The sequence below is a fragment of the Drosophila subobscura genome, chromosome E (genome assembly GCF_008121235.1).
Source record: "Drosophila subobscura isolate 14011-0131.10 chromosome E, UCBerk_Dsub_1.0, whole genome shotgun sequence".
Taxonomy (NCBI): Eukaryota; Metazoa; Arthropoda; class Insecta; order Diptera; family Drosophilidae; genus Drosophila; species Drosophila subobscura.
Window position 1 is genome coordinate 12,996,326 of NC_048531.1, and position 26,101 is coordinate 13,022,426.

General features: G+C 44.5%; 1 protein-coding gene across 21 annotated transcripts in view; it reads right to left on the reverse strand.

The window, feature by feature from the left end:
• The window catches only part of LOC117892288 (myosin-9), a 37,607-nt gene that overhangs the window by 8,505 nt on the left and 3,001 nt on the right, over positions 1-26,101 (reverse strand). For 3 of the 21 annotated variants that reach the window (XM_034798409.1, XM_034798408.1, XM_034798410.1), the window contains 13 exons: positions 24,026-24,501; positions 22,142-22,258; positions 21,649-22,082; positions 21,334-21,580; positions 21,213-21,268; positions 7,929-9,356; positions 4,707-4,796; positions 4,390-4,635; positions 3,825-4,313; positions 3,455-3,487; positions 2,642-2,680; positions 2,101-2,217; positions 1,378-1,398 (listed from right to left, as the gene is read on the reverse strand). In XM_034798409.1, the coding sequence (XP_034654300.1) occupies positions 1,378-1,398; positions 2,101-2,217; positions 2,642-2,680; positions 3,455-3,487; positions 3,825-4,313; positions 4,390-4,635; positions 4,707-4,796; positions 7,929-9,356; positions 21,213-21,268; positions 21,334-21,580; positions 21,649-22,082; positions 22,142-22,258; positions 24,026-24,161 (3,453 nt within the window). In that variant the 5' untranslated portion in view covers positions 24,162-24,501. Of the gene's footprint in view, positions 1-1,377; positions 1,399-2,100; positions 2,218-2,641; positions 2,681-3,454; positions 3,488-3,818; positions 4,314-4,389; positions 4,636-4,706; positions 4,797-7,928; positions 9,357-14,865; positions 15,350-18,141; positions 18,196-21,212; positions 21,269-21,333; positions 21,581-21,648; positions 22,083-22,141; positions 22,259-23,068; positions 23,265-24,025; positions 24,502-26,101 lie in introns of those variants that run through there. The other 18 variants (XM_034798421.1, XM_034798411.1, XM_034798423.1 and 15 more) reach the window with 18 other exon arrangements.

The window sequence follows — 26,101 nt, forward strand, 5'->3', positions numbered from 1 at the left end:
ATTGGTTGGGTTATCGGGTTATCAAGAGTTCGGGAGGTCGATCGATCATTCGATTGATCGTTGGGTGGTTCATTGATGTGTTACATTGTTGTGGTGGTTGTTGTAGTTTTGGGGTAGATTGGAGGGTTTGATAACGGATATTATTTACAGGCAACCAAATGGGAGAAGGTTCTTAAATGACTGACTTGACTGACTGACTGAGCGACTGATTGTCTGACAGATTAGTAGACATAAAACAAAGTCTAAGGTGAACAACAAATACGATAGCGATTACTTAAGGTACGATTCAAAACGATTAAAAACACGATTACAACGTCTAGCGAGCGATCGATTTATGCTGCGAGAGAGAGAGAGAGAGAGAAACGAGCGAGTGGGAGAGCACAAGAAGCGAGCAAACAATAGACAGTGGACAAAGGATGGTAGGCAATGGTAAAGTCTCTTCTGGATAAGGATAAGGTTTATGACAGATGATGAGAGATGAAGAATATTCACATTTACAGATCAGGAACATAAGATTGGACACGGACTGACCAGAATCTCCGTCTATCTACATGACGTTCGGATGATGAAGCTATCGGGAAAGTACGTGGAGCGAGAGACTTAAAGGCAGAAAGAAAGTGTTTAAGGAAGAAGAGAAAGTGCGAGAGAGAGAGATCAAAGTAAGGCAAAGTGTGCGTATGAGTGTGAGTGTGTGAGTGAGTGAAAGTGAGAGAGCTCAGGCGAAACCAATTGACTGCGAGGAGGGCTAAGCAACCTTCCGCTTCCGTCTTGCGGATTTCATTCAACGAGTAATGTACTCCATCCTGGCTATGCCATTCCGTGTGAGTGTTAAATCCGGTTTTCTGTGTGGATGTAAGTGTGTGTGTGGGCTGGGTTTAATGCCAAAGGCAAGCGATTTTCGAGACCAACAGACCAACATCAGCGCAGGGGACACGAGTGAGTACTTTGTCATACTTTGCTGGGATCCGGGATCCGGTTGGGGTGGCAGGAACTGACAGATGAATTTCAGGCGATGTTTTTTTTGTACAAGGTCAAATGTGTTTGTGGGTGGCAGTGTGATTATGATTGTTATCATAAATGTAGCTATATGTTTGCATACCAAATGGATATGTAGGCATGTACGAATGTATGTATGTACGGTTAGTTTATCAGGCAATGCATTTAAGTTACATTAAATTGAACAAGTGACAGATGGCAACTATTTGTTATTGGTTTTCGTTTTGGGTTTTCTTTGGATTACTTTGGAGCATATTTTGGCATAGTTAAATGCAGTTCAAGTTTGAATACAGATTCAAATTCGATTACGATTAGTAGTTGCTTGACTAAAAACTTGTTGTTTTTTGTTTGTTTGGTTTGTTTGGAAGCAGTTTTACTCACAAAACGTTTTTCAGTTTCGCCCTATATTTAGAGAATGAATGTAAGCACAACGATTTAGATAGAGTATTGGTTTTAGTATACATTGTCGCAACGGGTGTCTTGTTAACGGTTTTTACAGTTTAAAGTTTACAGTTTAAAAATAATAATTATTTACAGCTTACATTTACAGTTTACGTTAGGTTTAAGGGGTAAAGAAAATTAACACAAAAGTAGCTCAAATCGTAGCTTAGCAATTGCTGCGGAATCTGTTGTGTGGGTCACCAATGCGCGGATTGTGTGTGTGTGTGTGTGTGTCGGTGTCGGGGTCACCAAATGCAGCGAAGTTGTGATAGACAGAGCAGAAAGATAGAGAGGCTGGTGTGTATTCCCTCCTCGAGTGTGGTGTTTGTGTTGTGTTGTGGTGTGTGTGGGGGTGGGAGGTCTCTCCTCGTCGCTTGTTCAAGAGTTTTCAAGAGTCCATTAAGAGAGCACACGCACACAGAAATACACATATACGAGTATATACACACACATATATAGTTGCACGTGAAAGTTTCAATTGCAATGCGTTCGAGTTCTGAGTTCGATTTATATGTAGGTAAATAATATAGGCATTATAAAAGTATGTAAGACTAACTAAAAGAGCATTCGCTTATGCATATCGATATACATAATATGTATGCACATGGCTGTCACTATACAATATGTATATGTGGATAGGGTGTACGATTTTGTGGACCATACCTGTGTGACTCTCAGTTCGGCTTGGGTGCGTCGCAGCTCGGCGGCCGCTTTGTCGGCTCGCTCCGTGGCCCGATCCAGCTCCTGGGACGTGGTCATCGTTGTCCTGCCAAACGATGTCTGGACGAGACGCGAAACATTTAAATTAGTATATTTCAAGCGGAACTAACTCGCTGGGGTAACAAGTGCAAGCAACGATTAAAAGCATATTAGCAAGGCATTAGCAAATGTGATTAAATAGATGTGGTGCGAATGCATAGGACGAGTTTGTGGATATAGATGAGTCCAGCAGGCTAGCTGTAGATCCTTGTGGCTGTGAATAATGGATGACTCAATGAGATAATTGTTGCATTTTGGATTTGGTTTTCTTTTCGCTGCTGCTACTCGCACTTTTAATTTTTGGATAAGTATGTACAATATTTCCTGATTGGTGTGCTTTTTGGGTGCAGTTGACGCTTGGTTCTCTATGCGATTTACGAGTATTCTTGGCATACAGTGGGTCTAAGTCTGTGGCTAGGCTGGGTCAGCGGCTTGGCCGACTTACCGATATCTTGCCCGTTTCGAACATTAACTTTTGTACATTCTGCAAGATTACGAACAAATGTTTATAATACTTATGATTTAAAGAGTTTTGCACATATGCATGTTAAGCAGCCATTCAACATTTTTACCCTTTCGGGGAACACCACTCTCATTTGTCTGAACACCGATTAAATCAAAACCTAACTAGGCGATTGTGCGCCACAGGGACTACCTGCAGCTACTGCGGGTGCGGTTAATCCTGTCTAAGCATCTAACAGAGTGCAATGTGTCGGGTGTTTATCGGATCTGGGCTTTTTTCGTGGAGAGACTAAGACTAAGGAGTACGTCAGCCTGCGCCTGCTGGCACTAAATGCAAGGAACTGAGGAAAAACTAAGGTAAAATAAACAGAAACAGTTGCTACGAGCAACGGGTGTCGGTTGCGTGATACGATATACGAAATGCGGTTAAGGGGATGCGATATGAGGTGTGGCGGTGGTGCATAATAACGATATACGTATTTTCGATGTGTAGCGGAATGCTCTTAGACGATATTCACGAGATAAATTTACAAAAATGTGAATTGTACGATATTCGTTTTTACGATATTTTCATTTACGATGAACGATTTTTACTCTTTTCAAAAGCAACAACAAAACTACGATATTTATGTTGACCGTATACGATAATAGATCTATCGTAAAACACTAGATACAAAATTAGATTGTGCTTTTAGTGTAACGTTTAACGGTAAGAGCGAATACGATATACGAATTACGATATTATGCAGTGGTCTATGGCTAATTGGAAGATGGAATTTTGGCGTTTGGTTCTTACTTTGTGTAGTGTGGTCTGTTCTTCTAGCTGCAGCTATATTTTTGGTATATGTTGGGTGAGTTTTAAGTTGGTTGTAGTTGTAGTTGTTGTTGGGTAGTTGGGGATGCGTTACGTGTACATGTAAATACATATTCAGATATATAGATATAGATATTGATATTGATATTGATATTGATGTAGTTATTGATGGGTACCCATGGGCACATAAGTATGTCTGTGTACATATTGGTAGATAGTTGATTATCGATATTATCTATGCATGTCTTTAGATTATATATACAAAGCACACACATACAGATACAAAGATAGATTTGTCTTGGCGGGAGAGGGGGGTATTATTCGAGGGGAACTGGCAATAATGCACGAGTACCTGGGAACGCTCCAGATCGTGTTTCAGCCGCTCGTTCTCGAGCTCGAGGCGTGCGATCCGCTGCTTGGTGGACTCCCAGTCGGCGCTGCTTCGTCCCATCTCGCAGGTGGCCTTCTCGAGTTCTGCCTTCGACTTGCCCAGTTCGCTCTGAGATGCCTCCAGCTTGATCTCGAGACGCTCGCGCTCGTTGACGGCTCGCTCCAGGCGGGTCTGCAGCTTCTCCACGTCGCTCTCGGCGGCTCGCAGCTTGATCTTGTAGTCGGCCACCTCACGCTCGTGCAGATCACGCTCCTCCTGCTTCTCGTGCTCAGCCCGATCGCGCTGATCGCGCAGCTGGGCCATCTGCTTCTCCTTGTCGCCGATGGCTTCCTCGAGGCTGGTCAGAGCACCTTCGGAGCTGCTGTGGTGGGCCTGCATGGCCGAGAGACGGGCCCGGGCCATGTCCACCTGGTTGTCCTTCTCCTTGAGCAGATCCTCCAGGTTCTCGATCTGTTAATGAGAGTGGAGCGGTATCGTATTGAAGGGTGGGGCTCTAAGTGGGACTGGTAGCTGGGTGAGACCTAACCTTGCGCTGTAGCACACTGATCTTGCGGTCCTTGATGTCCATGTGATCCTTGAGTTCGGTCAGCTCGCTGGTGAGGCGGTTGCGCTCCTGCACCGTCTGCAGTGTGCCCTGGGTCTTCTTCTCGATCAGGCGGTTCTTCTCCTCGAGGCGGGCCCGCATCTCCTCCACATCCGAATGCAGCATGTTGTAGTGCTCCTCTTTGGCACATAGCGACTCCTTGAGCACCGCTATGTGCCGCTGATAGTCCTAGCGGAAATTACTTTACTGTGCAAACGACAATTTTTGGATTGAGGCGCCCTCTTCGAGCGTTCATTTACCTGATGCTGCTCCTCCAGTGTTTTCATTTTGGCCGCCATCGCCAGGATCTCTTGATCCCTTCTCTGTATTTCAAGACGAAATTCGTCCAACTGTGGGTCGGGTCGGGTTTCAAATTGTCAGGACAGACAGGCGTGTGGGAAGGTTGGTTGGAGAGGTTTGGAATGGACAAAGTACACAGATAATATAAGATCAGAAATTGTTGTAACACTCAGTGCCTCGGCTTAGGGATGGACGGATCCATAGCCAGGACTACAAATACGTGATGGTTGTTGTTGTATGTACATGTTCGTGTTCCAGTTCTGGTCTGAAAGTAATTCTTGTTGTTGTTCTTGTGGTGTGGTTGTTGTTTTTTGCAATTCAGTGTGGGTGAGCGTAGGGATGGAGGAGCGCGGTTCGAGCCTACGCATTGTGGATAATAATGGAACTTGTTAATGGATGGAGATTGGATGGAGAGTGGAGTTTTGGAGTGTGTCTGGCCCCCGGTCTAGGTTTAAGTTCGAGAGTGTTCGAGTATCTGTTTCGGTATCGGTGTGAGTGTGTGTGTGGTTAATGTAGGGTATGAGAGAAAGGTAGATTGAAAGGTTGGGCGGTTGGGTGGTCACTCCTGAACTACTATTTTCATTAGTATTTCTTCTTTCATCGATTTTCGATATGCGACATTCGACGTTCGATTTTCGTATGTAATTTTATTGTTTGCTTTTCGAAAAGTTTCCATTTTATAATGCTTAGAATGTAGTTTAAGTTTAACAGATTTCGAGAATATTTGCTTGTTGAATTAAGTCTGAATTAAGATCTTAATTAGGTTTACAGTTAAATCATTGTATAAATAGTATGTCTCGTTGGATCATATCATAAATGTATATGCGTTTAATCAGAATATTAACCATAATTATTCAAATACAGTATAAGTAGATACATATATAGAGTTATGTATAGATTGTTTGTTGTATATAATATATATATATTGTATGTATATATCAATATTCAAATGCCTGGTTTGTTTTTGGTTGTTCGTCGTCTTGTAGATAAAAAAAAAGGTTACAAATCCCAAACTGAGTCGAAGAAGAGAATCAATCGAGTTTGGTTAGGTCACGACAACAGAATTAATATAGCAAGTATCTACGTAATGGATAGTAACAGTATCTTTGTAGCTATTTATCTATACTCACGCACGCACAGAAAATGCCTCACATCCGAATTGGCTAGTGATAAGCTTTTATCTTTCAGTTATATATATACTCGCATTTACTGATTTACATACACACTATATGTATGTATGTATGTATGTAAACAGTTGAAAAAGCCTTTTTTATATATGTATGAACACAATTTCTGCTTCTATCTCACCCGGCTCTGCATACTTTCAGGGGCATTGACTGGAAACTACAACTACGAGAGCTCAACTAGGAAAAATTACTCCAGATTGTTGTTTCTCTGCATATACACACATACATATTTATATATGTATATGTAGGTAAATAATTTAACCACTACTTTAACATGAATTTTTACTTTCTTTGAGAAATTCCTAGGTATAAATTTTCGATTTAGAAAGCCAGCTAATAAAAAGAAGGAAACCAAATGGGAAAGCATCCTAAAAACGATACATAAATCGTCAGATTTGAGTTGAGTGTATAAAAAAGCGATTCTTCGAATACGAAATACCAACACTAGTAGAGAGATCAAATACATATAGATAATAGTAATACAATATAATATTCGCATAGACACATTTTGAATGCTTCTCCGTTTCACTTTTGCCCTTTTGCTGTCTCGGACACACAAAAACTAATTCCGAACCGGAATTGGATCGTTGTTCCATCGATCCTCCATCTACATAGATTTCACATACATATAAATTTGTATCTTTATACACATAATTGACCTTCATTGCTAATCACACGCTAGTTCGCTCGTTCGTCTATAACTTTTGCTGCTGTTTCTTTTTGCTGCTGTTTCTGCTTTTGCTGGGGAAGGCATTAGGAAGTCAGAACTAAAGAGTAGCAAGAGGAAGCGGAGGAGATTAAACAATTTACATATCTAGTAAGTTAGAGAGGAAGTCTAGTGTAAGGTTATAGTTTCTGGTTATAGGTAGATAGTAGGTTGGGTATAGGAGGTACTTGCCCAGCTGGGATTACTAGTACTATAACTAGAACTAAAGCCAGGCAAGATTTCGATTCGATTCGTTTCGTTTCTTTGGGTTTACTTTACGAGTACTTTCTTAGAGATAGTTCGAGTGTGTGTTTCGGTATTGCACTAACAATTTGCTAAGTTCTTGAATTTCCATACTAAGTACGAATTACTCTATAGGTTTTGATTTAATAATGTTTAAATAATTTGTTTTCCTTTAGCTCGTTAGCAAAAATTTGCAACTTTCACAAGTTTAAAGTAAATTTCATGTTGCTTCACTTTCACTTTCATTTTCATGTTCATGTTCATTCTCTTTTCATTTGTTTGTATATTTAAATTGTTTATTTATCTGCGAGTAAATCTCATTTAGTTTTTATATACAGTCTTTTACCTTTGAGAGTCAAGAGCAAGGTTCTACAATTTTCCCAGAGTAACAAAACTCAACTCAACGTTTCATTCCTGTCTGAAAAGTTTTGCCCTGAGTGCTCTATGCAAAAAACCTAAATCAGAATCGCGAATTTAAATATGTAGAAAATAATTGCTTGTTAAATGTAGGTTTTGTATTCATTCCTTTGTTTCTACTTTAAAATGGCACATGAAACAATAGTTATTCCCGTAGCTTAGCCTAGTTCGTTCTACTAAGAATATTCCGCATTATTATCATATTGTATATTCTTGTATATTATATGGTATGGGTGTATATTTATTATAGGTATTGTATGTATAATACTTGGTGTCACTTCTTCTCCCCACTCGGGAACCGTTAGCTACAGATGGTTTACTGGAGAGTACGTTATGTAGAGGAAAGCGTTAAATGCAGTTTTTTGGGGCCGCTATCTATATAAGCGAATATGCATACATAGATAGATGCTCCTTCCATATCGATTCGTTCTCTGATTGTTATTGTTATTGGATGCTCGATTGCATATGGATGTGGATGTCGATGATGCTGATGATGATGATGATGAGTCGAATTTTGATGCTTCACTTGGATGGGGGTCTTTTGGGGGGCATACTTTCCAATTTGAATTTGATTTCGGGGTCGCTTAGGAGTCTAGGGATAGCGTGTCTGTGTCAAATTTAAAACTTACTTGTCGCTTATGCTCTTGCGGCAGTTTCGGATAATCTAAGTCTAGTTTTGAGTATGGCAGATGGTGGTGATGATGCTGTTGATGCGGCTGCTGCTGGTGGTGCGACAGCGAGTGCGGATATGCCGAGTGATGGTGATGCGAGGAGTGATGCGAGTGCGGATGCGTATGCAGATGCGAATGCGACTGATGCGGATGCGAGTGGTGCAGTCCCTCGTAGCCGGCTCCAGTCAACCCGTCCCTGGCACTGCTGGCCAGCGTCCCACCGAACGGTCCACTCGTGTTGGCCAGCGAGGCCAGGGGATGGGTCTGCAGGTGGTTCTGGTGCTGGTGCACATGGTACTGGTACTGCGGATGCATCTGCTGCTGCACCGAGGCCTGGATGTGCGAATGTCCCAGCGGCGGCTGGCCCCCGCTCCCGTAATGATGGCTTCCGGCGAACTGCTGCTGCAGATTGTAGGCCAGGGCCGCTGCCGAGCTGGCCGACGGCTGGTGCTGCTGCTGATAGTACTGCGAGATGGCGGGGTTGGAGGCGTGCAGGGACTGTGACATGAGCTGCCGCTGCTGGAACGGTCCCAGGCCCAATCCCAGGCCGCCGTAGCCCGAGGAATTCTGCATCTCACTCTGATAGGGATTCGCGTAGCCCGTCATCCCATACTTGCAGGCCCCCACACCCATACCCGCTCCCATTCCCATGCCCATCCCCAGGCCGGCAGAGCTCGGGTAACCCGAGACCAGGTTGGTGACGGAGTACGCGGGCCTCAGGCGCGCAGCCGCCGCAGCGGCGCTCTGGGCGGCCGTCAGCTGCGTGGGCAGCGGCGCCTGCTGCGGCTGCGGTTGGAAATACATGTTCGGCTGGGAGGAGAAGCTCGTGGACATTTGCAGCAGGTTGTCGTTCAGATACGGTGGCGAGGTGTCGCCCGGGTGCAGCGTGGGGTAGCTGGAAACAACGCGGCCGCCCAGGGGAGTGGTCACCAGTTGGCCCAACTGGCGCGCCTGGTTCGAGAGGTTGAGGATCTGGGAGGAGCGCGATATCGACTTGTGGGCCTCGTTCAGCAGGTTGACGATGTTCGAGGAGCTCGTCTGGTGCTGGGGCGGAGCCGGGTAACCGTACACATCGTTATACATGGTGGCCGAGGGCAGTCCGGCGATGCTGTACCGCCTCCGGCGTATGGGCGAGGTCTGGCTCTGGCCGTAGATCTGGGCAGCGGCGGCTGCTGCAGCAGCTGCCCCCGGGTCATATAAATATCCTCCCGACGATGTGGAGGGTCCGTACAGATCGTACGCGTTACCATAGCCGTTTCCAGGCCCAAGGCCGAGCCCGGGGACGGGGCCGGGGCCGTATGCGTGGGCGGGTGGGCCGTAATATTGTCCAATAATGTCTGGCAGTGGGGGGCTGCATCCGCTGACGCCCGTGTAGTTATTGTACATCTGAAATGGGCGATTTCAAATGGTTGTTGCTGTAACTGTAACTGTAACTGAAACGTTGTTGTTGTTCTGGTTTGTTGTTTGTTGTTCTGGTTATTGTTGTTGCTGTGTTCGATACCCAGATCTCTCTGGGACTGCTATACTTGGGTTTTCGTTTGGTGTATCTTGGCATTGGCATTGCTCATTGCTGCCGTTTCGGTTTTCGTTTGCGTCTCACGGCTCGCGTTTTGGGTTGGTTTTGTGTGGTGGATCATGATCATGGTTAACAAACATTAGCTAGATATATACGTATATATATATATTATGTGTATTATTTATAACAATATATATCTTTGAATAGGATTACATTTAACATAACCAAAGCGATCTTAGCCCGAACACTTACGGACTATCTTGGCCCCATATTTGAACGTTTTCGTTTGATTCATTTGTTTTTTGTTTCGATTTTCGTTTGTTAATTATTAATTATTAGTATTAGCATTATTATTATTATTATTTTTGTTGTTTTTCTGCAAGTTTTTGTCTGCTTTCTTTCTTATTGGTTGTACACTTTCTGCGCTTAATTTACAATAGGGTTTTGTAATAGAATGAGATTTTTGATCAATGATTTGATGGATTGTGAATTCGGTTCTGGTTCTGTTTACTGTTAACTGTATCTGGTTTCTGGTTCTGGTTCTCTTCCATTGCTTTATCATTCGGTTTTCGTTTATGGTTATAGTTATTATAGTTAGTTCTGAGCCGCTTTCAAAGGCACTTGTTAGCACCCAAAAAAAGTTCAACAAGGGCGGGGGACGAGTGTGTGTGTGTGTGGTGTTTTGTCCATGTGTGTGTGAAGTGTTTTCGTGGGGGGCAGTGGTGTGGGTGTCGTGGGTGTCGTGGGAGAGGCGCAACATGAAATGTGTGTCACTTGCTTGACAGGCAGCACGAGGCTGTCACTGTCGCAGCTGCTGCTGCTGTTTGTTTCTGTTTTCTGTTTGTGGCTATTTACGAGTATGTGTGTGGATTGCAGCAAGTGTTTATATGTGTGTGTGTGTGAGGTGTCCCTGTATGTGTTTGTGTCAACATGTTTCCCTAAATCTTCATTGTCGATCCCGCATGATCAACGTGTGGCGGCATACAAATGCAACTCGGATTCTGATTTCGTATTTGGAATTCTTCTCAACTTTCGATATTCGATTAAGTTTATTTGATTTCCGTGGAGGGGTGGGGGTTTGTTGTTTGGTTTACATGTGGCATGTTGGTATGTATTTTTCTTTCGGTATTTTGTTTGTACGCAGAAAAGAAACATAAATTTACGTATAACAATATATAGTTCAGATGCATTATAGAAATAACGTGCAAAAGTATATTTGTTAAATAATTGATTTGGTTGTTTGTTTGTTGTATTTTGTATTTGTTTTTGGTATTTTGTTTCGGTGTTCGGTTGGAGGAAACAAACAAAATATTTTATTCATATAGTAAGTAGTAGTAGTAGTACTTGTTTAGACAGACAGTGAGAGGGATAGAGATAGAGTTTGATTGATAGAGAGATAGAGAGTGTGTGGTGTGAAAGAGACAGTTAGACTTTGTTACATAAACTTAGAAAGAGAGATAGAGAGAGAGAGAGAGAGACAGAGCGCAAGTTAATGTGACAGACAGAGCAGAGAGTATCTTCGTTTTGTGGTTTCGTTTCATTTCATTTCACTTTCCTTTCAATTCAAATACAAATTGTGTTTATTTTTGTTTGTGTGTGTGTGTGTGTATATGTGAGCAGGACTTGGAGACTTGAGAGTGTGTTGTGGCTCTCTGTGGATGTGTGTGTGTGTGCCATCTTGGAGCAGCGTTGCGTAACGTTGTGTTTTGTGTGTTGTGAGATCTGTTAGATTCGTTGGGAACGGGTTCGAGTGGTTCCGGTCAACGATTTGTTCTATATTGATAGATAGATAGTTCGATATTTACAAAAACCAAAAAGTAATATATCATACACAAACACATATACCACACACATATACACATACACACGTACATGTACATATAAACATATCTATATCTATATGCATGTGTTAATGTGGGGTGCAACGACACGGCAACAGGCTTCCGTGCAGGTTTTCTCTGTTGGGAAGTGGGCCTCGGGGGTCTTGGAAGTCTCGGTCTGTCGAAGCAGAGTAACGCAATATATTTATGTATTTAAATACATCAAAAACAACATACTTGATAGTAATATATGCAACATATATGTATGTACAATATATACGTACAAATAGCGACAGATAGAGAGAGAGAGAGAGAGATTGAGAGACAGACAGAGAGTTAGGGCAGAGACAGAGAGAGAAAGATTGAAATAGGAGGCTGGAGGAGGCGGAGGAGGAGTATATTGTGGATATATATGTATGGTATATACACGTCGTAATTGTTTTATCATTTTATCGTCAAAGAGTTGTCAGTAAATAAATTAAAGTCGCTTGCTTTCGCTTTCGCCTTGGAATCGATCGATTTTCCTTTCATCTCCTTCTACTTCTTCATGCCCGTTTTACTCTTCCTTCCTCTTCTCGATTTGTTATTACTTTTATATTGATTATATTTTGATTTTTTTTTCTTTTTTATTTGATTTCAGTGCGAAAATATTACAAAAGCATATTGTAAATAGTTGCATACGTTTTTTGTTTGAATTCTTGGTAAGCAAATTCTTTTTTTTGTATGTTTTGCTATTGCATTTCTTCTATTTTTTTTTTTTTTGGTGATTGCTTTTAGAACAACAACAAAATAGATGTTTTTAAATGTAATTAAAAATGATCAATTCTGAAAACAAATATATTTTGCATTTATAAATTGAGTTTTTGATTTAGTTTTATATTTTTGGTTCAGGATTTAACCCTTCTTTTTTTGTTTGACGTTTGAAAGTGTTTTTTGTTTAGTTTTTGAGTTCATGTTCTTCGATAAAAGTGCCAATTATTGGAGCCATTACAATCGATAAGTTTCGTGAAAAAATCATCAGCATCTTTTGGCAATAAAATGACAAAAGAATTATTCTTGTATGCTAAATAGGATCACAATTCACTAATGGTTTGTTAATTATCATCTGATTGTTTCTGCATGGATGTTCGATATACGAGTACTTTCTTTTTCTATTTCTTTTTTCGAAATGTTTCATCTTCGATTTGATTTGCTTTGCTCTTTGATGGTGTTGGTTGGTTGTTTTTTTTTTTTTTGTTGGTTAAATGTTATATATATTACTTTTTGATTATGTAAAAACAGTAAGAAAGAGGAATTCAAAAAACAGCGTACCGTTCAAAATGCTAAGTTTAACGCAGTACAAACATTGTGTGTGTGGTGTGTGTGTGGTGTGTGTGAGTGTTTGTTGGAGTGTGGTGTGTGTGTGTGTGGTGTTGTTGAAAATAACTAAGCAAAATGTAACTTAAAAATGTGATCACAACTAGGGGAGAGACATAAATATGCACATACATAAATTTATGTAAAGTACATTGAAGGTAGGGTTCATCTATTAAATGGGGAGGAAAAACTACATAGAAGTTTATATATATAAAAGTAAAAGCCAAGATTTCAATACAAATTCAGTAAATAATGCCAAGTCGAGAGAGAGGGAAAGAGAGAGAGAGAGCAGGTGCAGGTGAGCAACACACTTAAAATAATGCCAAGAACTTTGGCTCACCCGCCCACATCCACACCTACACCCACACTTGCACAAAACACACACACATACACATACACTTTGAAATTGCGGACCGAAATAACAGTATTTTGGTTACAAGGTTACGTATGTGTGTATGTCATGTGTGTGCTACAGTGTGTGGGTGTGTGTGCTTGAATAGAGACTACAATAGTGGCGACTGGAGAAAAGAAAGAGAGAGTGAGAGAGAGAGAGAGACTATAAGAGGAGAGGCAACAACAAAGAACACAAGTAAGAGGCAAAAGCAAAAGCAAAAGCCAAAAGCTGAGCATGTCTGTATGTCATGTGTGTGTTTGTGTGTAAATGTGTTAAGTGGCGAAAATACATGTAACGGCGTGGCTGTAGTTACTGCCTTCCTTCGGCTCTGTGGCTCTTTGGCTCTTTGGCTCTGAGGGGCTTTGACTCTGGGGCTATTTTTATGTTGTTGCGTGCCCAGCGAAAATCATAAAAATTTTAAAATAAACACATAAAATGGATATTGCAAAACGAAGCGAAGGCAAACGTAAAGCAAAAGCAAAGCAAAGCTCTTAAAAAAGAGAGCGAGAACAATTTTCAGTTTAATGACTGTTGTCCGCACGGTAAAGAGAGAACTGGGACTGGGGAGAGACTGTGTCGGTCGACATTGACATGTGAAAACATGACAGAGCACAAACAAAGCTGGCGGAGCAGTTAGACTGGGATGAGCATCTGCATCTGAGCATACCAACACCCCATTGCCGCCCAGTAATCATGACAAATCATCACGTTTCACTCGTGCGAGCGTGTGCAAGGCCAGACGACGGAGATCCTAGGACTAGTCCTAGTCCGAGTTGAGTCGAGTCGAGTCCTTTTCCCTATTGTCTCCTGTCAGTCGTCTGCTCGGTAGCTGTCATTGTCCCATCTTTTTTTGTGCATCACGCACGTGCCCCTGATGGAAATGTATTTCAAGTGACATTTATGAAGTGCATCCCTGTCGCTGTCGCTGTCGCTGTCCCTGGCCCTCATTTCACTCTTTATGAATTTCGGTAGGCTCTTCTGCTAATGAGCAGATGAAAAGGGTTCCGTTGCAGAGGCGTGCGCTTCAATGGGGGTCTGGTGTTGCTTGGTGTGCGCCTGTCTGCACTGCTCGCTGTCTGTTCCCCCTCTCTCTCTCCGTAAGTTCGCCCTGTTGCCGAATTTCACTAATTACACAAAAAAGCAGGCAATGCGTTTTACTGCCAAATGTCAGTGTTACTGTGTATGTGTGTGTATTGGTGTGTTGTTGCTGGTATGTGTGTGTGTGCGGAATTTAATTTGCCGCTCGAGGCCACAGAAGACAGAGAAAACAGAAGAAAGTTTACAGTTTTATTTGTTTTGCGTGCTGGGGTCTTTACCTTCCCAAGCCTTCCCACCCTCTCTCTGTTCCCTCTGCCATTGCTTATGTTACGGCTTTGCAGGATATTCAAATGGGGGTCTTGGGTCTCAGGGTCTCAGGGTCTCATGGTTTTAGGGTTCATTGGTGTGTCGATTGTCGATTTGATTTACATGTCTACTCTCGTATCCTATCATACCCTCCCAACCCAACCGATTCGATCACCCACACACCCCGAACATTTTGTTGGTTGCATTTCGTTGGTTTTTGTTGTTGTTATTTCGAGTTGGCTTTCTTTTGTTTTTTTGTTGATGGTTCGACCTTTCGACTTTTGAATGGAGCTGCGATTGTAGCTGTCTGTGTTATCATGATGACGATGATGATGATGATGATGATGATGATTTAATGACGATGACGTGATGGTTGTTGCTGAATTGTTGATTGCTGGTTTTTGGGGGTTCGTTTCAGTTGCTGTTGGAGGCGTGCGAGTGGTTCGCTGATTTTAGCTACAGTACCTTATAGTATACATAGGCATTGTCCATAGGTTTGTGGTGCGACTACGTGGGAGTCTGTCTCGCTGGGGTCTTTAAAAGCAAATGCTGTATGCAGTTCTCGTTGTTGTTGTTGCTGTTGTTGTGGCTGTTGTTGTTGTTGCTGTTCCTGCCGTATTCGTATGCTATGCAAATGAATAGCAATTGCAGTTCGTTGTACTTGGACTTAGTGTTGGCTTTTAGTTGTTGCCTGCCACTGCCGCTGCCGCTGCTGCAGTTGTTGCAGTTGGGACTATTTATGTAATTTGAGTTGGCCTCAAGTTGTGCGCAGGTGTCTGAGTGCGGGGCGCTGCTGCATTTACTACTTAGACGCTCTTATACATACATACACATACGCGTGTATGTATGTGTGCGTGTATTGTGTCCGCGCGAGTGTGTGTGTGTCGTATTGAAATATAATAATAAACCGTTGGCCGGGCACTTCCTCGTTACTGAACACTGACTAAGTGTGTTGCGCGGTGCGGAGGAGGAGGAGGAGGAGGAGGAGGAGACTCGACTGGTCTGCCACCCTCTATTATCTTGGCGCTTCCTGATTCTTAGCGTTGCCTGCTTAGTGTAACGGTAGCTCTAGCTGTAACTGTAACCTTCTGGCCCATCACTCACCCACACACACACTCAGGCGCGCGTGAGCGAACACACATACACACACACACACAGAGCCAGCTGTGGAATAATAAGAACAAGGGGGACGCAGAAGACGTAGGAGACGTCGTCGTCGTAGACGCCTGAGAGAAAGAGAGACTTGATGGCGGCGGTTGGGGGTTGCTATAAAAAGAAATTGTTGTTTCTGTGGTTCCCCGATTTCGTTGTCTTTGTTGTTGTTGTTGTTGTTGCAAGTTAATGTTTGCTCCCCGCTCCTCGTGCTGCTGCTGCTGCTGCTGTCGGGAGAGACTTTTTTTGGGCTGCTGCGGCTGCTTAAGCAAAAATTATTGATTTTATGCTGCTGCTGCTGCTGCTACTGCTGCTGCTAACTGATGATGCTGCTGCTGGGATGTGATTAAAAACTTGCAGTTGCACACTAAAACCGAAGCGTTATTTATAATTCTGTCTCACACTGAGTGAAAGTGCAAGAGAGGGAGAGTAGGAAGCGAAGTGTCCAGCGAAATGGACACAAACATTTACAGGTAAAGGCACAAGAATGAAATGCTCGAATTTCGTTTGGCTTTTTCCTACATCCTTCGCGGGGACTTTTCGTTTCGTAGCACTCGCGTTCGCGCCACGTCTTCTCCCACTACTTTTTAGATGGGGAAATTGGAGCAGTTTCTCTGCTTTATATCATATATATTCATAGGCGTATTCTATTGCTGGCACAATCCTAATTCACTTGGCTTTGGCTGGCTGCCCACTGTGCACTTTGTAGCCTTTTGCCGTTTTGCCATTTGCCATTTGCCTGTGCCACACTTCTCTGCGTTCGCGTCGCGCTGCTGGTCGGTGGCTCGACTCTGGCTCTTCCGTGCCTCGTGCCTCAGCTAGAACGTTGCGTATTCAACTGTTCGCGCCTGCGGAGCTTTTGCTACCACGAGGCCATTCCATCGGCACGCCAAATGAGCGAACAATCCTCGACTCAGCTTCGGTTTAGCTCAAAAACGTTGTCATGTGGTCTCCGCTGTGCGAGCTTTACAAGTCAGTCGAAAGCTTTTACGCTCATTTACGACCACGCTGAAAAGCACAGCGTCCGTCTCCTTTGCTGATGTTATTGATTGCTGCTGCTGTTGGTCAGAGGGGGGCGGTGGAGAACTCGTTTTACAGCTACTCGTTGGCTCTCTCTCTCTCTCTCTGATTCTCTCTTCTGTCCGTGCAGCTTCTGTCGCAGCTTTCTGCTTAGTGCTTCTGCTGGTGGTGGAGCTGCTGCTGCTGCTTCCGTTTCTGCTGCTTCTGCTGCAGTTGGCATTTCCATCCTTGCGTTTGATGAGCGCAGCGGGGCTGCGCATGGCGGGGGTGCATTTCTCGAGCAGCTGACTCGTCCAGCAGAGGCATGCGGCCTCCTTCTGCTCCTCCTTCTGCTGGATTAGCTCACAGGGAGCGGCGGGCAGCACGGAAAAGTAGGCAAACGCTCTGCATATTTAATCAGCATCCATTCCATTATTATGCTAAGCGTGGAGTCCGCATTCTACGGCTGAGAGCAGGACCAGCTCATTAGATAGTCATTTGCTCGGATGGCGTTTCAAATTGAATTCCATTCGGAAAGGAAATCGATAAATCGAATTGAAAACTCGAAATTCAAAGCATCGTTGCAAGTGCCACGGATATTTAACACTTTAACACTCATTTCCACTCGCCACTGGCTCTTTAATTGTTTTCATTTAATTTTCCTGCACTCTGACACCGTCCTGCGACTCAGCCCTTAGCCTTTGGGTTTTTGTTTGGTTTTTGTTCTGGCAAAATGAATTTTGCGGTAGGCCGTGTAATTATTTTATATGCCAACCCGCCGCCCTCAAAACAAAGAGCTCCGAGCCAAAGCTCCAACAACGCCCACACCGACAGCAGCGAATTGCCAACAGCATAATATATCAGGAGTTGAGGGTGGCTCAGAACGAGACCCGCCATCACCATTATTATTTATGCGTGTGCATAGGACACAGGGCTGGATGGTTGGACTTGGCCCTTCTAGATGAATGCATGGAGGTGTCCTGTGTAGTCCCCTGTCAGAGGTAACAATTGCAGCCAGACGAATAACAAATTTAATGTCATGTCACTGCTGAGGTGTGAGCTATTTTAATGCTCTTTCGGTCACATTCCTGTCTGTGGATCTACAATAATCTTAAGATACAAAAAAAACCCCCAACCGCAACACAGTGTAGTCCGCTCCTGTCTGGGCATGTGCCAATCCTCGTAAAACCTTCTCCCTGCTACTAAGCATTATCCTTTAGCTTGGACTGCTAATTAAAATTCTGCCATTGGCATCGTTTTGCATAGTTTCTAATTTGCCTGAGAGGGAAGACTGAAAGGGTGAGGCCAGGCAAGGGGCACCCAGGGAGATTGAAGAGGCGAGGGGCGAGCCAAACAACATGAATATTTGAATATGGATTTGTGTGGTCTGGCATACTGAGTAGCAGCCTAAGCTTCGGTCATCAGCATTTGGCTGAAGCGAACGGAAGGGGCTTGGAAGGGGCTTGGAAGGGATTCCTTGCAGGTCTCTTCGACTTGGGGCTCGACTGAGTGTTTTTTTGCTTCTTGTACAGGGGATTTTTCGTTGTTTTTTTTCTCTAGCTCAACGTGGGCTTAGGCTCACACACTCACCCTGACCCCCTGCTCCTCCTGAGCGTATTTCTTGATTTCACGCTCCAAATCAAGCTGTTTCAATGTTGGTTTCATCAGAAGTGAGAGATGGTTGAGTATCGCATAAGTTTGTTAGATTTTGTATACATTATACATACGCTTATGTGTGTGTGTGTGTCTGGTGTGTGGTGTGCTGTGTCAGTGTATGGGAATGTGTTCTGTGCTCGAGATAGAGGGCAAATGTAAGCCAAAAGTTGAGAGCATCGGGCAGACAAAGTGGCGTCGGTTAAATGGCCATAAGAAGCGGACAATAAAACCAAGAAAAGGCTCGTAAAAAAGTATCCTACAGTACATGTAGCATACATATATAAGTATATATCTGGGGAGACATGGATACATGATGATGCGTGTGGTGTGTGTGTCTCTAGCTCCGGATTATATAACAGTGCCAAAAGTTAGGGCCAAGCAAATGGGGAACAAGGAGCAATGGGGGGCAGCAATACTCGAGTTTCAATGCGGCTCAACTTGCTTCAACTGCTACACAAGATGAATTATGAAGAGTTGGTGCGCTTTTTTTTTAACCAGATCAGAGGATAGAGAGACGGATGTAGGCAGAGATAGTGGGGAATCAGCAGGGTGGGCTGGCAACTGCAGCACCAATAAATAGGAAATGTAAAACGCACTGACCTCGAAAGAGCCCTCGAACCCGGCCACACACACACACACACACCATCGACTGCTTCTGGGCCTGAATGCTGCTGGAAGTGCAGCGATTGCTCGCTTTTTGGTGCCTGCCAACGCGGCGTATACGCAACAACACTTAATTGCTCAGGCCCCGGCCAAAAGCGATGCTCTTTCTCTTCTTTTTGTATGTGTGTGTTTTTTTTCGCTTTGGTTTTTGTGGAATGGGTTTTAATTACTGCTGTAACTACCGCACACTCTCCACAGCTCCTCCTTCTCCCAGAACCATCCCTGTTCCATTGGCCGATTTGTTTGCTTCAACAGTGACAAATTAATTTCGAGCCTCACCAATCGCTGGCCCACACAGTTGTTGCTGCTGTTTTTTGGCTCTTCCTTTGAATTGCTTTGTGCTTTAATATAATACATGACTCCCACTGGAGGGTGGCTTCATGGATCCCAGCCCCACGGACTGGTACGAAAATAAACAAGACTTTACGCAGAAATAAAATGCGAGTCCACGGAATTGTCAAATTGGTAGAGTGCCAAAAAATACGGCATCTGAATATCTTATTGTGCAGAGCTGTGCCATGGCTTACTTGTACTTAGGGGAGTGCTGTGTATTTTTAAATATTTGTTAGCTATTTTTAAATATTTTGCAGCATCCTCTGGCATTCCCATGTTAATCGATTGGCGAACAGAAACTTTGACAATGCTTTAACACTGCCATTCAGTGCTGTCTCACCTCCCCCCCACCCGAGAGGCTATTGCCAGTGGCTGGGACACCCTCCGCTCTGGAGGGACGCTTGGAGACCGTTGTCCTTAAATAGATTTTGCTGCTGTATCAAGGTTATTTATGCTGCCCGATGGGAATATTCCCATGTGGCTGGCTGACCATCAGCATCAGGCATGAACATGGTTTCTCTCTTTGCTTTTGTTTTCTATGTTTGCTTCACTGCCTTTTGTTCTGTTTCAGCTGAATATTACGTGTACGCAGCGCAGCACAGCGGGTTCCCTCGTACTCGTACATATGTGTGGGATAAGCTTAGGGCAAACATGTAATTACAGACGGGGGAATGAGGAGCGATGGAGGATGGTGGTAATAAGCAGTTGGTTGTTTCGTTTCGTTTCGTTTCGTCCTTGGGGAAGTCAGCTGGCTAAGAGTTAAGGGCCAAATGCAGTTGCTGCAACTCCAGACATAATGTGGCAGGCCATTTTAGATTGATTTCCCATGTGGCGGAACATTGTCCTGTCCCCCTATAGCCATTCCGCTTCTGCCCTACTTGCCCCGCACTACAGTGAGAGCAATAAATAATGGACGGCAACAATGACGAGGGATGTGCATTTTGGTTGTGCAGCGAAGATGCATCCCCATTATGCACGCCCAAAAAAGTGTGCAACAAAATGGAACTCTTATTGCATGCCCCATATCGAGGAGGGTGCGAGAACAATGACTATCAAATGACTAAGCTGTTTGTCCGCTTCCGACTGCTGTGAATATGAGTATTTGTGAAAGTGAATATCTGTCAGTGGAGTGGAGGGAGTGGCGGGAGTGTGTGAGCGTGTGAGCGTGTGAGTGCTGCACTTAATGTTAATTTGAATGACGTTCATTGATGTTGACTGCCGCCTTCAATGGTGTCCTCATTCTCGTCGTCGTCGTCGGCACAAAGTTGCAAATTAATTAAGCGGCAAGAACAAACCAACAACAAGTACACACAACAGAAAAAAGAGGCAACAAAATATGCAAAACTGAATGAAACATGTCAAGCTGTATACGTGTGTGTGTGTGTGTGTGTGTGGGTGTGTATTGGAATGGGGAAATTAAAAATCAACAGTGAGTGTGGAGAAACTACGAACGAAACTCAAGCTGCAGTGAACAGGCTCTAGGGTCTACATATTTTGGTCTAGTTTTTTGTATACAATAAATACATATATATACACATAATATATATAGCAATATGTGTGTGTGTGTGTGTAGATGTGGTGTGTGTATATATGAGGAGAGGATTGTGGAGTGTATTTGGAGAAAGGGCATCAAATAAATATTATTACGGATCTTGATGTGTGGCATCAAACTTAAGATGTTTTGTGTTCTCTTGTTTTTACGTGTACAGAGAGAGAAAGACCAGTGGCAGAGAGAGAGAGGATGAGAAAGATCAAAGATCAGCTCTTTCTCTCTCTCCCTTGCTCTCTCTCTTTGCCACTGTCCGTGTACGAAATCATTCTCTAGAGCATTGTTTGCCGAACGAAAGAAAATTAGACATATAGATTGAGGTTGAGATCAAGATTGAGATTGAGATTGAGATGAATACAAATATTTGTATTAAAAGAGAGCCACAGAGAGTCCCTTTGATGGTAGAGGGATTGGGGGAAAACAAAGATCTCGGTAGTGGTAGGAGCAGTGGGAATCTTACCTGCTTCTGGGCCATGGCCTGCATCTGCTGAAACATCTGACGCTCCTCCTCTTTACCTAGGCAAAGGACAACAATTACACAAGGATTCTCCTGGCAATCTCCTCCGTGGTTCGAGACTCACCCATGCCCTTGGCCTGCAGCATTTCCAGCAGCTTCTTGATGCTCTCATCGCGGGCAATCAGTGTCTGCTTCTGGGTCTCGACCCGGCACTCCAGATCCTTGATCGTCTCCCGCAGAATGCTGATCTCTCGCTGCAGATGATCGTTCTCCGCATAGATGGCCTCCATCTGCTGCTGCATCTCCAGGTTGGGCTGTCGCATCCTCAGACGCAGCTCCTCCTCCAACTGTCGCACGAGCATTGCTTGTTTCTGTGCGATAGAGAGAGGAAATTATTGTAGATCCCTCTTTGGGGAAAGGGAAGAGTTTAAGTCCCCACCTGATTCTCTGTGCTGAGCAGCTTCAACTGATCGTTGATCAGACTGTACTTGGCGCTCTCCTCCTTGCGCAGGGCCCGCTCCTTCTTCAGCTCCGGCGACCAGAATGTCTTGATGCTGTGCATCGAGCTGCCCAGCTTCTGGTTGGTCAGCTCCAGCTCCCGCTTGAGGTTGCCCAACTCCCGCTGCAGATCGGTGTTCTGGTGCTGCAGATCCCCCAGATAGGCGCGATCCGAGGTGGGCCCCATGCCCGTATTGTAGCCACCCATGGCACTGGGACTCTGGCGCGCCGACCGTCCATACAGCTCGTCCTCTAGGTAGAGGCCTCGCTCCAGCGATCTGTCGCGCGAGCGATCGCGCGGCTCACGTATCGGTATGAACTCACGATCGTGCGGATCGACGAGGCCACCACGATCCAGCGACTGATAGCGGGTTCCTGACAAGCAGAGAGTTAATATCTGAACATGGACTGTAAAGTGGTTGTGGCAGCATTACTTGGATAGTCCATGGCATGGGCCATCGGTGGTCTGCTGGCGCTCCGGCTGCGATGGTGGCCCGCTCCGGCGGGACTGGTTGGCTCATCCATGTCGCGGTAGTATGGACTGCCCATTGCTGAAATTCACACACACACAGAATTCATGAGGATGAACAAATGAGTGAATGAGGGGGGTCTCTGGTACGGTTTTGTGTTCGTATTTCTCGCCGACATCCGGCACTCCACCTCCAGCTCCACCTCCTGGGCTGGCTTGCAACTCAAAAGTGTTGTCTACTGTGGCAACTAGTGCAGTGGAATCTCTGCCTCATTTTCGGTGTTTTTTTCTCATTTTTGTTGTTGTTGTTTGCTTTTTTTGGTTTTGGTTTTTTTGGTTTTTCTGGTTGGGTTAGTGGCGGGGGGAACGCAGGTAACTCAAAGGAATGAAACGAAACGAAAATAAAGGAAAAGTCAACGAAACGAAAGAAGGGAAATTGTTTGTCGTGTCCTGGCTTTGGTTTTTGCCCTAACCCACACAACCCCCACCCTCTGCAAACTAAGTAGCTGCTGCCGGCTTTGTGTGTCCTGCCTGAATCCAGGCTGGCTCATATTTCAGGCGTCCTGTGGCTCGTCAGCCCCTTCAGCAAACATGCAGCACACCTCCACCGACATCCCGTAAACCAAACTAAGTTTTACCGGCACGAAATCATTTTGCACGAAGCCAAATTTGCGGTTCCCTTCAACGTCCGCGTGTCTACGTCTACGTATACGTAATATTCCACTCATAAATAGTTTAGTATTTTAGCAACCCTCCTCGCCGTACATGTATCCCCGTACATCCTGCATTCTAATTAGCTGTGCGAGTGCATATGCATCCTGGCCGCCTAATTGAGTGGTGACCCCCGTGCAGGAGACCCGCTCCAGGACAAAGAAGAAACTGCTTAGCCCACCATAATTGTAATCCAGTTTGAGGCTTTGATGTGAGGCGCGGCCGCCAGCCAGTTACACGGTTATGTTGCGCAGCTTGTTAAGCTCTTCTTTAGTGGTTTTCCTTCAACTTTTCCCCGCTCAGCTGTAGCTGTGAGCCATATTGCTGCTGGCTGCTGCTCTGTCCCGGAAACTAATGCGATTTGGTAGCTGCTGCTGCTGCTGCTGCTGCAGCTGCTTGTTGCACGGTTTTGAGTGGATTTCAATCCAATTCCCCGGAATGCAATTCAATTCAATTTCCCCCGTTTGCCCCCAGTGTTCGTTTGTGTGTGGCGTCCGTGTGCGTGTTAATTGAAATGAAAATTGTTAGAGTTTGTTGCAAGATGAGTGAAGCGAAACGCAGTACAAACGAAATCGAATTCAAAACAAAATCAAATCAAATTTATGTACCATGCGCATGCGTGTGATGTAAGACAGAAATTATAGACTTTAGTTAGAATTGCATTAGTTGAGTTCAGACTACGAATAGTACGAAATAAAAACAAAAACAATATGCACCAAGTACCCACGTACATCCATGTGGAATGTACCTGAGTATAATGGCATTACAAGTACAGGAATAGAGCTAGCGAGCGATATATACGGAAAGGAAATTGACGCAAAAATTTGGATAATGAATTTTGATAAAAATGTTCAAGGCATGGCCATGTTGCACCTTCTCTTCGGTGCATGCAACATGTGGGTTAGTAGAGCAATCATAAACGGAAGCCAATTGATCGATTCAAAAATGATAAATTCAAAACGCGGTTCGCCAAACTCTCGCACAAACGGACGTTTGAGTGCATTTTTCTCTTCGCAATCAGTTTTCTTTTTTTTTAGAGACATTTTCTTCGTGCTGGACTACATTTGTGCTAGGATTTGGAGTTGCTTTGGTTGGGTCTTTTGTCTATTTGGGGATGGAGGTAGGAGGCATCATTCACCTAGAGGACTTCCGCGTGGGGCGCCGTAATCCCGTGATGGTGACCGATCGACAGTTGGCAATTCCTGGAGCCGCCGCACGCGACCCGGACTGCGCACACCAGAGCTATTCACTGGATTATATTCGTCACGTGACATAATCCGCGGCTCATCCGCGGCATGCAATAAACCGTAGCACGCACACACTCACAGGGAGCGGTAGTCGGTAGTCCGAGAGAGAGAGGGAGAAGGAGTGAAGAGAGCTATTGCTATATAGAGGCTGAGGCAGGGGACACAAGTATATCAATATCCTTGGTGTCCTTTAAATGCAACGAAGAACTTTGATTATGGTTCTCTGGTTTCTGTTTCTGTTTCAGTTTTCTCTTTATATTTTTCTTGTTTGTTTGTTTCGTTTTTGTTGGTTTTCCTCTCGGTTGATATGCACGTTTTTGATTGATTTTATTTGCGATTTAAATTCATTCTCTTGTGCGCGCTGCATCTGCAAGTGAAAGAAGTGAAAAGAGAACGGAAAAAACACACACAATTGTACAATCATGATACGAACTTTCTCTATAATACATACATAATGGACAATAAATGACATTACGCATACGCACCGCTGCACAGCGAAAACCACAGCCAAGCATCCCCGCTTGCATATGCTCTACTCTACTCCTCTCTACTCTACTCTACTTTGTTCTGTTCTGCATTTAAATTGGCTCTCGCACAACTTGCATATCCTTAACCTTTTTACCTAAATCTCAGCCAGAAATCCACTGTCCCACTGTGCCCACCGGGCCATAAGCGCATAAACAAATACGATAAACACACAGACACAGAGAGAGAGCAATGGATGGAGGGGAAGGCATACATCTCGTAGAGCAGTGCATTATGGCAGGTCTATGCAAATGCTGTCTTTATAGCGAAGGCAACAAATCGCATGCAAATTGCTCCTTGAGCAGTCGCTTCTCCGCTCAGAATGAGGCTCAGTTTATGCGGTGGAAAAGATGTTGCTGGATGTTAAAGCTACCGCAGATTTTGAACTAGATTTAACCGCTAGCAGAGCCACTTGAAGGTGGTTTCAACTGCCCGCAAATCATTCTTCAATCTCTTGTTAAATTTCAATCTTTTCAACTCCCATGTTTGCATACTCAGAATCCCCATTAATGCCACCGCATAAACAAGTCCCATGATGGTGATGCGAAGGCACAGATGACATACTCAAAGCTGATGCCTAAGGAATGGGCCACGAGTATCAACACAGAGACAGCCTCCAGAGACAGCAGCAGAGGCCAGAAAAGGAGCGACTGAAATAAATGCTAAGCGAATCAACAAACCGGAAGACCGTTCAAGTCTGTGAGAAGGAAGTCTTTGCGTTGGCTTTCCGTTCTGGGCGTGCGTGTGTGTGCGTGAGTGTGGGGCGACATAGTGTGAAGCGACAAGGAAGCGCTGCAGATGAGGTCAGGATACGGCAGACAGGCCATAAAATATCGAGACCAGATTCGATTACATAGCCATGCCATTAGGGAACACCAAGCACTGCACTTTGCTAAGCAAACAGCTTCAGGAGAGACGAGACAAAAGGGGATAGGGCAGAGATAGAGAGAAGTACAATAACTACGGATGGATTGCACTCACTGCCGCATACTAACAAGTTTTGGGGGGGAACAGGAGCAGCAAAGGACTTGCAGTTGCATTGGTAGAAGGAATGGGAGATGGATGGATGACGAAATCGTGTACAATTGTTGTCCATGCTTGGGGCATGGCCAGAAGAGAGTAGAGGTTCATTCTGCTTATCATTCTGCTCGCACCACACAAGTTATCTGCTTTGGGGGCGGGCGAATGGGCATGGGCCCACCCCAAAACAAACATGTTGAATTGGCCCCCAAACGGTCGCTCTCTCTCTCTCTGAGAGAGCACTGCTGAATGGTAACCCACCACAGTGCGCTGTGCGCAAGAGCGATGCTTCCCCCAGTAGGCGGCACGGCACGGCACGGCACGACGCTCTCTCACAACAATAGCGTCATCGTAAAATATTTTGCCGTATATTGTTGTTACCACTGCCCCAATGTACATATGGATTGGCGGCGTTTTCTTTT